Below are 12236 nucleotides of genomic sequence, written 5' to 3' on the forward strand. Positions count from 1 at the left end.
GAGTTTGTGTTTATAACCCTGTAGTCACCTGACCAGAAGTCTTGTTCCTCCTGCCACCGAACTTCACTAATTCCCACTATATCTAACTTCAACCTATCCATTTCCCTTTTTAAATTTTCTAACCTACCTGCCCGATTAAGGGATCTGACATTCCACGCTCCGATCCGTAGAACGCCAGTTTTCTTTCTCCTGATAACGACATCCTCTTGAGTAGTCCCCGCCCGGAGATCCGAATGGGGGACTATTTTACCTCCGGAATATTTTACCCAAGAGGACGCCATCATCATGCAATCATACAGTAAAGCTGCATGCCCTCGGGAAAAATTACGGCTGTAGTTTCCCCTTGCTTTCAGCCGTTCGCAGTACCAGTACAGCAAGGCCGTTTTGGTTATTGTTACAAGGCCAGATCAGTCAATCATCCAGACTGTTGCCCTTGCAACTACTGAAAAGGCTGCTGCCCCTCTTCAGGAACCACACGTTTGTCTGGTCTCTCAACAGATACCCCTCCGTTGTGGTTGCACCTACGGTACGGCTATCTGTATCGCTGAGGCACGCAAGCCTCCCCACCAACGGCAAGGTCCATGGTTCATGGGGGGGGGGGGGGGGGGGGGGGGCACATACAAGTATGCACCACAAAATGTACTGGAGAATGATGAATACAAATTACACTGGAACAGAACCATTATAACAGATAAAACACCACCACATAACAAACCTGACATCATACTCGCCAATAAAAAGAAGAAATTAACACAACTAATCGAAATATCCATACCCAATACAACAAATATACAAAAGAAAACAGGAGAAAAAACGGAAAAATACATCCAACTGGCTGAGGAAGTCAAGGACATGTGGCATCAGGATAAAGTTGACTTTATACCAATTATACTATCAACTACGGGAGTCATACCACACAATATCCACCAGTACATCAATGCAATACAGCTACATCCAAATGTATATATACAACTACAGAAATCTGTAATTATTGATACATGTTCAATTACCCGAAAGTTCCTAAATGCAATATAACATATACTGTACAGTTAAAAGGAAGTGACGCTTGATCAAGGTCCGTGTCACTTTCCATTTTTAACCAGACTTAACGCCTGAGAAAGTAAAGAAATAATAATAATAATAATAATAATAATAATAATGTACCCATAAAGATTAGTAACAAAGTGCAAACACTCTTTATCTTTCCAGTCTTCAGGGTAAGAAGCCACGAAGACCAGACAAATGTTCAGTTTTGAAGAAAGCTGATCTGAAATTTTCCTTTTAGTTTGCAGCCAGTCTCAAATTAAGGACAGAGTCAACATTTTAAGGTATCAATACATGTAGGCACGACGTGCATTAAAATGCTGAGACTTACCTCGAAGTTTTAGTTTTTAATAATAACCATAATACAACTATCTGATCGTATCTCAGTTGAATTGTCTGAGCTCTCCCAGTGGTGACTCCAACTGCCACTGAAGTTCATTCTTTACAATTTCTATACACATAAATCCATTTCCACACTTGCTAGAGCAATAACGACGTGGGAAAAGAAAGTCACAGAAGTAGCTCTGTCACTGACCGGCACACCTTAGGAGTGAAATGTCTGCATGCACATGGTGATCAGCATATTCAAAACTCAACTGAAAAATCTTCACCCATATATACAGTATTCAATGTTTGAGCCCCAGAAAAATACAGAATATCACATTCAGAAATATGTTGCCAGACATACAACAGAAGCAGAGTATGCTGCATCAGATGCAGCTGCTGAAATGATGTGGCTTTGCACATTCTTGGTGGAGCTAGGTGTCAAATTGGAACGAGCAACTCAATTATTTGTTATCAACCAGATTCCATTGCAGTTGTCAATAAAACAATAACCACCACCAAAGGACTAAACACGCAGACAAAATTTCACTATATGAACGTATAAATGATGATTCTTTTATTGTATCCTATGTCTAGTCCAAAGATCATCTGACAGACCAGTTTACAAAAGCAGTTACCAAGGAAAAGTTTGAAACTAAATTTAGATCTTGTCTTTGATATTATCAAAGAAGAGTGGGAGTGTTACATTTTGTGCTGCTTGTCTTGAGAGTCTGTGTGCAGGTGGATAATATTTTATTCATATAGCTGATGGTTTTATATCTTTGCCACGCCTGAAAACACACATTCTTTTATTTCCTTACATTCTTTTTGCCTTGTTATCATTGTTAATAGAGTCTGTTCTGTGTCTGTGTCTCGAGTTTGAAGTGCCTTCTTTACTGGAGTAATAAAACTTATTCACACCAGTATAATAGGTTGATTATAGCCCTGTCCAAGAGGACAAAACATTACTAACCTTTTGTAGTTACTTCAAAATACAAAACAAAATTTGGGTGAATAAAAATTGAACATAAGATTTGTTGCACACAGGAACTTGTCATTTACCTTAGAAAATTATTTATAAATCTACAACTAGTTCCAGCAATCTCCTTTTAATAATTAAAATCAATACATATTGGAAATACTTTTTTATAGACAATAGAACTGTGGAAAGATTACAGAACTGCAGATGGTAATTTCAGGTGCTATGTCCTTAACTTTTATCCCTGCATTAATAGTCAACAAATTAAGCATTATTATCTGGTGGGGTTTGTGTAACCTTAAATTTAATTTTGTGGAAATACAAAAAAATGTTCTGTTCTAAATATTGGTAGAAACTATATTTATGAACCTCCACAGAAATACAGAAACGTCCGATTCCACCCGTCTGCTTTGACCCACGACGTCACAAATATGGTGGAAACGACCATAAACCACGAATTCAATATGGCGCCTATGATGTCATTATGTAAACATGATACACATGAAAATACATTGAAAAACAAACACACACACATTCCACAAAAAACCTAATGACACTAATGGGTCAAGCGCGGGAAATTGGGAGTTTTTGGGTGGGGACAAACTAAATATACACAAATTCAGACAGACACCCCCATGCAAAACCACACAAAATGACGAAAAACACCGGCTTCACAAAACTCGCCAAATTCCACTAAACACAATATCATCTGGAATCGGACACTTCCCTTGACTTACGTAGCCCAACGGCAGCTCCCGATCCCACAATTTGGAATCTAACAGTTCCCTCGACCTGTATAGCTTAACAGCATCTCCCAATCCCATAAATTGGAATCGAACACTTCCCTTGACCTATATAGCTGAACAACAACTCCCAATACCGGAACACCAACAGCCACAAATCAGAATTGAACACTTCCCCTGACCTATATAGCTCAATAGCAACTCCTGATACCTGACCATACCAACAGCCACAACCACACATTGTAATGGAACACTTCCCTCGACCCCAACACAAAACAAATACATTAAAAACAAGAAAAATAAAACCTTGCCACAACAAAGTTCCAGCGTCACAACCTAGGTCGCCCCCCCCACCCACACACACACACACACACACACACACACACACACACACACACACACACACAAATAAAAAAATCTCAATTGGAACAATGTGTCCTAAGCAAAAAATGTTGCTACTTGTACAGAAACAATTTTTAGTTTTCCTATCCTTGGTTATAGGACATACCATGCACGTACTTTGTGACATTTTTAAAGAGCAGTTTTACTGGAATTTGTGGTACCATTGTTTTCAGATTTAGATTCCTCACGCCAGGGAAAGTTCCTATCTTGCTACTTTTCTGAGAAGTTAACAGTTGAACTTAGTAAGCAACGAGTTGCTAACAATTGATTCATTACAATCACAATTTCAGATTAACATAGAACTTGGGGAAAACAGAGAGACGGCAGTACTGTTGTAGGGTTTGATAAACTTCAGTGGGTCAAGCCTGCTTTGACCTATGGTGTCGTGATATCACTACGGCATGGAGTTTTTGAGTTGGCTGTGTTTGTGGATGTGGACATGCAGGGTTTAATGTGTAGTGTGGGTTCATCTGAGTTATGGTTGTCTTCGTGCTAACATCGATCTGAATTTAGGTAGAAGAGTCATTCCATGTTAAAGAGACTTTGTGACAAAAAAATTAAAATGACAATATTACAAATATAACCTTAAAAATGCCAAGTTAAAAGTACATTTGTTCATTGCAAAATAATCATGAATATGAAAAAATTAAATTTCTACCTTCACTAAGTGTTTAAAGTGCACTACTCTATGGCACCACAGAGAGGTATGTTTTGTGCTATTTCCAGATGAGTATTAGTTGTGTTATCTATGGCTGATTGTTCTATTGTTGCAAAGAATATTGAAGTCAACATTGTTATAGCTCATAATAATTCGTTTTGTTGAGGTAAGATAATTGCATTTCTTTATTTTGTTAGTTTTATAATATTTATGCAGCTTGTAACACCCGTAACAAAAAAGATACAAAAGTTTAATTTGTCCTTTCCGTAAAAGTGAGGTTATGCACATGTTTTACAATATCATACCATTACATGGTATTTTGAAATCTAATTTAACACTCTTAGAGCTGTTACGGGTGTTACTTAACACATGCGTAACGCCCGTAACTTGAATTGGAAGGTTTAATGCCACCTTCATCTTTAGGAGGCCTAGGCCATACATTTAAATCATAACCAAAGGGTATTATTATGAATGAAAAAAGTTTTTTAACTATGTTTATTACATTTGAAAACAGTTTTAAGCATGAAAACTAATTTTTTTATTCCTCTGCATACATGTGTTTAAGCACTACACCTACATTATAAAAGTTAATTAGGGTATTAAACTGACTCAACTGACGTTGTCCTAAAACATTAATTAAGCCCAAAATTCTTTAGATTACATATAGTTTATGTTTTCCATTCTAACTTTTCCAAGAACAACAATATTGCTAACCTCAGTTTTAAATTTTATATAGGCCCAGTAAACTGCTTATTGAGGCAAATTCCAGTCATTCATTAGAGCCTATGTTTAACAGTGTCTTGTACTTTTATCCTTCTGCACAGTGTTATGTTTATACATAACTAGGCCTGCATTATAAGGATTTCTGTCTTCACAAACCATGGCACCAATATCAGCAAGGGAAAGTGTGAAGAAGCACCGAGAAAAGATGAAAGAAAACCAAGAAAACTGAGAAGCTTACTTGAAGAAAGAATGAGAATGAGACAAATTAAGAAGATTGCAGGTTAAAGAAAAACTGAAAAATAATCAACTTCTTACAGATAAGAATCAAAGAAAAATAAGAGAGAGAGAGAGAGAGAGAGAGAGAGAGAGAGAGAGAGAGAGAGAGAGAGAAAAGAAAAAACTAGAACTCGCAAGATCAAAAGTTCCAAATGAATCTTCTCCTATTGGACTTATAAATGTAAACAGACATTTAGTAAAGCTGTGAAGAAAGTGTTGAAGGTACTTCCAAAAAGCCCCAGTAAAAAATCTGCTGTTATTAAAAAGATAGTTTCCGATATAATTGTCTCAAACTTTCATATGTGATACAAAACATACCAGAACTCCAGTCTTAAGTGAAGAGGAAAAACTAAAAATTCACGAGTTTTTCACAAGGGATGACATCAGCCGCCAAGCTCCTGGGCGTAAAGATGTTGTAACTGTATCGAAAAAGGGAGACTGTAAACAGAAATTCCAAAAGCGTCACTTACTTCTGACTGTAGGAGAGGTTTATGAGGAATTCAAAAAACTCCATCCAGATATTTCTGTAGGAAAGTCCACGTTTTATTCACTGCGACCAACTTTTGTTCTCCTATCATCATATACACCACATAATGTATGTGTGTGTAAGTACCACTACAATTTCATGTCTTTGAGCAAAGCTGTTCCATCTGTTCCAAGCAATCACAAGGAATTATTGAACGAATTAAGTTGTAATTCATAGAACAAAGACTGTGTTTTTGGGTCATGACAGGAATGTCAAGTTCAATTGAGCAAATTTATCCCAGAAGGCTTTGACTTAACTAAAAAGATTGTCTGGAAGCAATGGGAAAATGATGCGAAACATCGTCCTTGTCTTAGTGAACATTCGGGGAGCTGCGATGATGCCTTAGCATCACTGGTTGACAAATTGCCTCAGTTTAAGAAACATTCCTATGTGAAGATAAAGCAGAGTGATTTCTTCCAAGGAAAGAAAAACAGTCTTGACGTTGAAGAACTTCAAATGGACTTTGCAGAGAATTTTGCTCTAATTTCACAAGATGAGGTACAGAGTGCACACTGGGCGCATTCACAAGTAACTATTTGCACTTTCTGCATTTGGTTTGCAAACCATGAAGTCAGGTCCTATGCAGTCATCAGTAATGATCTTTCACACACAAAATATTCTGTGTGGACTTTTCTTAAAACTGTTATAACGGAGATTAAAAAAGCGTTTCCTAAAGTTAAAAGAGTTTTTATATTTTCTGACAACTGCGCTGGGCAGTTCCAAAATAAATATACTTTGTCCAATCTATGTTATTTTGAGAGAGACTTTGGATTGACAGCTGAGTGGAATTTTTTTGCCAGTTGACATGGTAAAGGAGCCACGGATGGCATTGGAGGTGCACTGAAAAGGGGCATGTGGACAGCTGTTAGATCTAGGAAAATTATTATTAACAATGCAATTGACTTTTATGATCTCACTCTGAATAATTTTTCTAAAATTAAGATACTATGGGTTGATAAGATAACAGTGGAGCATAACATTCCTGTTTTGGATGAAAGGTGGAAAAATTTACAAGCGATTCCTCAAATCCAGGGCTGCCATCACTTTCGGCCTTATAACACAATTGATTTGCTGGTTTCAAAAACAGCAGAGTCATTAATGACAAGAGTGTCAGTATTTATTAATGAGGAGGCCGAAGTTAAAACATTACATGCAAAAAGATGCATAAACTTCTATGAAGCGTGCAATTCTGATGATTCTGATCAGGAGACTGTTTCACTACCTGAATCACAAGTCAATATTGGAAGTGCTTGTGAGTTAAGCCTAACTAATAAAATTAAAAAGTCTGATTTAAAATTTGGGTTATTTATCTTTGTTGACATTCCAAGTGACAAAAAGAAGCCAGCTCTATCCAAAATTCAATGCCGTTACTTGGGAATCTGCCAGAGTGACGTTGATGAAGAGGAGGATGTCAAAATAATGTTTCTGAAGTCAATAGGAAAAAGTAAAACACTTTTTAAACTAGATGAAACTGATGCCTGTTTTGTGAAATTCAGCCAAGCACTATCTAAGGTAACAATACCAGAAATCAAACAACAAGAAGGCCATTTGTACTATGAGTTCAATTTTGAGTTGGATGTTGCTAAGAAAGATTATTAAATGAAGTTTTTAAACCTATCAATAATAAGAAAACATTTGTGTCATAAATTTACTAGGCCTACAAAATGAGGTAAATGTTAAGTGAGTAACGATATCTTGGCCTAGTTGTACTATAAAATTGTAACACAATTTTTTATGTAATAAATAGCTTTTATCCTTCAAATATGTTTTCTTAAGTACATACTTTTATTCCAAATAAATTGCAATACTTCTTTTCTTTTTACTCAATTATTCCTTCAAGAAACAAATCTGAAGCCTCTATGTAAGACCTGTAACATTTAATGTAACACCCCTAACAGCAAAAAATATATACAGGGTGGTCAGAAAATGCGTGAAGTGCTTGACGGATGTTACAGGGCAGGTTGTACTGAGACATAAATGTTAAGAAAGAAATTCGATACGTTGCTCCGTTTCCGAGTTATTTAGCACAGAAGTTAGCCAATCGGGGCGTTGCGCGCTCACATTCAAGCGGCTTGCTAGAGGAGGTGTTGCCCAACGCGTGCTTTGACTCATTAGCTGAAACTTGAATTAACGCGCGCGACGATCTGATTGGCGAACTTCAATGCTAAATAACTCTGAAACGGAGCAACATATCGAATTTCTTTCTTAACATTTATGAATCTGTACAACCTGCCCTGTAACATTCCTACAAGCATTTCACACATTTTCTGACCACCCTGTATATACACAGAGTTATGATGTCCAAAAAAATAAAAATTTATATTTCAAAATAAAATTTGGGGCATTACCTCTTAACAGTTGTTTTACAAGAATAAAAGCTTCATCAAGTTTGCAGAAATTAGAGAATTTCCTAACTCATAAAAGGGGCCAGGTCTACTTTTGGTAACACCCGACACACTACTTTTTTGATTAATAACTAGGAGAACAATAAAACAATTCTGATGTTAAATATAATGTAAGTCTTTAAAGTTTTCAATATTAAATTCAATAAATATTTTTCCGTACATAATTTTTCCAGATTTTTAAGGTGTGTACATGTAACACCCGTAACTATGGAATTGCCCAGTTGATGTCGTAACATGGGTTGTGGAAGCGATTTCAGTGAGTTGTTATGTTTTTTCCCTTTTTTTTCGTTTATGTGTTTTCTCTTATTATGTCTGATTAGCTTGGTGACAGTTGTGCCAAAAGAAGTTTATGTTTTTGATTGTTTTGTTACATATGAACATGACAGTGAAGTTCACAAGTGTATCATTATATTCTGAGATGAGTGATGATGTCTGACATACAGTTTCTGCAGATGTTCAGTCTTATTGCTGAATATGTTAGGAGTCACATTTGTGGCATGTACATGAGGTTGACAAGAGTTCTGGTGGCTTGTACCAGCATGCATTGTCAGTACATGAGGTGGTTTTGCTGGAGACTTTTGTTGGTAGTAATTTTTGTTTAGGTTTGGTTTTATTCTGGAGTAATTGTGATGTTTTGTGTGTTGTATTTCACGGTAGGTCGGTCATGTTTTAACTGATGTAGTGAATATGGTGTATTTGAATTTTTGCGTTTTGGTTTCACTTTTCAGAGTTGTAGGCGCTAGTTTTCTTGTATAAATATCTACGGTTGAGCTATATAGGTCACGGAAGATATTCAGTTCCTGTAGTTTTGTTGGTGTAGAGGAACGTAATTTGAAGGTTTTTAGATATTATTTGTTTTCGTATGGTGCCGTGTTTTTTAGCTGTAGGATATTTAGCTCGTCCCGCCCTAAACCCCAGTTTTCCGCCGGGATCCTGTTAGTTTAATTTTAGTTTTGGCATGAGACGTTATTGTCTCATTTTTATTTTTTTGTTCGCGTTTGTAGTGACGTCGTCGTCATTTTGTATAGGCTGCAAGTAGCGGTTTCCACCTTATTGATGACGTCGTGGGGTCAGAGAGACTGGCGGAATCGGACGCTTCTTCAATGTATCTCACTACCTCCACAAGCCAAGCTAAACTACAGTAACGCCAAATACAGCATGCAAAAATAAGCTGCTAAGAGTTTAGATACACATTATGTGTCTTCCATGACAATACAACATTTAGCGTGTATACAACTCCAGCACAATAACAAGTTTTGACGGCCTTTTCACTAAAGCAATTAGTGAGAAAAATTACTTACGGTTCTCCATTACGTAGTGCTATTTGCTCTTTCAGCTTCTGTACGTACGCATCTAAAGCTGCTTGCTGCGTCGACTGCAAAATGCATTTCAGATACGATTCAATCAAAAGGCAAGCGAAAACATTACTACTCATTGTAGGGGGAGCAGGAGTTTCTAAGAGTGCAGAATCTATGTTACGCATCTTCCTGTACTTACATTACTTGCGATGTACGTCTCGTTCATTTTCTAAAAAAAATGAAACGATTGTCTCTATACTACGACACCGATATCAACAAAACATTACAAACATACAGAAACCAACTACGGTCATTTAAATTTGAACGTCCCACCAAAGATGCTGACATCAGTGACATGCAATTACAGTATCACCAACCACGGCCGTGCACCAACATAAAACGCTTCACGGCACGCACATGCACGACGATTATTGTGCTCTACGCCCTTTCACACACAACTGCCTGTATGCGCAAATATCTGCACAAAAGTCTTTGCATGCAATAAATCGCTGCAATTTTTGTGTTCACACGACACAAGTTTCAGTCTACCGCTCGCTCGCCATCTGTCGCTATAGAAATGAAGTATCAGTACCAACTTACCAAGTGTGTAGGCTCTCGTAACCTCAAATTTCTTTTATTTATTCAGAAATTCGTATTTGAGAGAATTCTGTTATATTCTGTGTTCGTAATTTGTCTTGCAAACAGAATCCAAGAAACAGAAATACGGATTGAAATTGTGTAGACAATGGCAACATAAGCGAATGAAGTTTCCGCACATAAATTTACTTCACAAGTTGCAGCGCGAACACAACCTTAATTGTGTGAAATTATTTGCGGATGGTGGTGGTTAGTGTTTAACGTCCCGTCGACAACGACGTCATTAGAGACGGAGCGCAAGCTCGGGTTAGGGAAGGATTGGGAAGGAAATCGGCCGTGCCCTTTCAAAGGAACCATCCCGGCATTTGCCTGAAACGAAATCACGGAAAACCTAAATCAGGATGGCTGGAGACGGGATTGAACCGTCGTCCTCCCGAATGCGAGTCCAGTGTGCTAACCACTGCGCCACCTCGCTCGGTTTTGCGGATGGATTTGGAAACATATAATTACCTTTTGACTCTCGTAGAACCTCGTACAATGTGAAAAAATATTTGTATGCGATGAACAGTTTCTCCACTAGTGCGGTCGGCGATTACTTTAATACTCCTGGCAGCAGGAAGTAACTGTACAATGAGCTAAAATTCTCAACTGCAATTTCGAAACAAGCATTGAGTTAAATAATGCCCAAGTCATGTGAAGCTATTTACTCTGTCCGGAAGAAGGATTTCACAAAGGCAAATAAAGTAAATTAAATCTGTAATACATAAGTTCTGTCAAGTTACAGGTAATAGTCCCATAGTGCAATGTGTTTCAAACTCAGTACATATTAGGAATTACAGGTCAGGGCGATGAGCTATAGTTCGTTTCTGAATTGGGATTTTCATTTCACTGCCTGATGTCTACCAACAATCTGTTACAGACTTGCGCCAATGTAAAACTCCATTTTGAACTCTAGGGATTCACTGTCTACCGAGATAGTTTTACTTCTGGCATTGTGGTAGTGGATTCTACAGTTCACCTTTAATTCACTCTTCTTATGAAATATGTATATTATGCCCTACCTCTTTTTGCTAGAATGTCATGTAAGATAATGGTACAGGACAGTATTATTTATTTTTTTATTTATTGTATTTTTTTGCATGGAGACACCAACTGGTGTCTTTTGCAAACGTCATAGCATTTTTTTACAAGTTTAGTACAATATATATATATATATATATATATATATACACACACACACACACATTACGAGACAAAGAAGCACCTGATAATGCCAACGAGTACTGGAATATGCTGAAAGAAGGAATCATTAAAGCAGGACAGCAAAATATAGGATATGTAAAAGGGAAAAGGTCAAAAAAACCATGGGTCACACAAGAAACGATTTCCAAGATGGAGGAGAGAAGAAAATTGAAAAACAAGAACACTGAAGATGCAAGAAAGATATACCGAGGTTAAATAACGAACTGCGAAGAGAAACAGAGCAGGCTAGGAAAAAATGGCTAAAAGAGGAATGTGATGAAATTGAAGAACTTGACAGGAAGGGAAGATACGACTTACTATACAACAGAGTAATGACTATGACATGGGAACAAAACAGAGCAGGAAGTGCTACTATGGAAATTTTGAGTAAAGACGAAGAGGTAGTGTATAAAGATCGTGACGGTGTCCTCCAGAGATGGGAAGAATATATAAAAGAGCTATATGACACAAATAGCAAACCAGAAACTCTGGAACTTGAATCACACAACAGTGTAAGTGATGAAGAGAAAGGACCGACCATCATAATGGAAGAAGTAAAGTCTGCCATTGCTGCAATGAAAAATGGCAAAGCAGTAGGTACAGATACAATACCAGGAGAAATACTAAAATGCTTGAACCACAATGGAATAAGAGAAATATTGAGGTTATGTAATAAAATATATGACAGTGGTGAATGGCCTGAAGACTTTTTGACAACAGTAATGATTCCATTACCGAAAAAACAAGGAACCAAGAAATGCAGCGAGCACAGGACAATCAGCCTTATTTCACAAGCAGCCAAAGTGATGTTAAGAATAATTAATAAAAGACTTGAAAAAGTAATAGAGGAGAATCTCAGCGAGGAGCAGTTTGGCTTTAGACGGAATACGGGCACCAGAGATGCAATAGGGCTCCTACACATCTTGGGAGAAAGGTTTATTGAAAAAGGAAGAGAACTATATATGTGCTTCATCGATTTAGAAAAGGCATTTGACAATGTGGTTTGGGACAAGCTGGCG

General features: G+C 37.3%; 1 protein-coding gene and 1 long non-coding RNA gene across 4 annotated transcripts in view; one reads left to right on the forward strand and one right to left on the reverse strand.

Moving 5' to 3' along the window:
• The window catches only part of LOC124777817 (aurora kinase C-like), a 135506-nt gene extending 125752 nt beyond the window's left edge, over positions 1-9754 (reverse strand). The window contains exons 1-2 of one of the 3 annotated variants that reach the window (XM_047253339.1): positions 9578-9748; positions 9382-9455 (exon numbers count right to left, since the gene is read on the reverse strand). In XM_047253339.1, coding sequence (XP_047109295.1) covers positions 9382-9455; positions 9578-9604 — 101 coding nt within the window. In that variant the 5' untranslated portion in view covers positions 9605-9748. Of the gene's footprint in view, positions 1-9381; positions 9456-9577 lie in introns of all 3 variants that reach the window. The other 2 variants (XM_047253340.1, XM_047253338.1) reach the window with 2 other exon arrangements.
• LOC124777818 overlaps positions 4232-12236 on the forward strand; it is a 47805-nt gene continuing 39800 nt past the window's right edge. Inside the window, exons 1-2 of the long non-coding RNA XR_007015784.1 lie at positions 4232-4316; positions 8254-8336. This is a non-coding gene — a long non-coding RNA (uncharacterized LOC124777818). The remainder of the gene's footprint in view (positions 4317-8253; positions 8337-12236) is intronic.

Source organism: Schistocerca piceifrons, chromosome 2 (assembly GCF_021461385.2).
Source record: "Schistocerca piceifrons isolate TAMUIC-IGC-003096 chromosome 2, iqSchPice1.1, whole genome shotgun sequence".
Taxonomy (NCBI): domain Eukaryota; kingdom Metazoa; phylum Arthropoda; class Insecta; order Orthoptera; family Acrididae; genus Schistocerca; species Schistocerca piceifrons.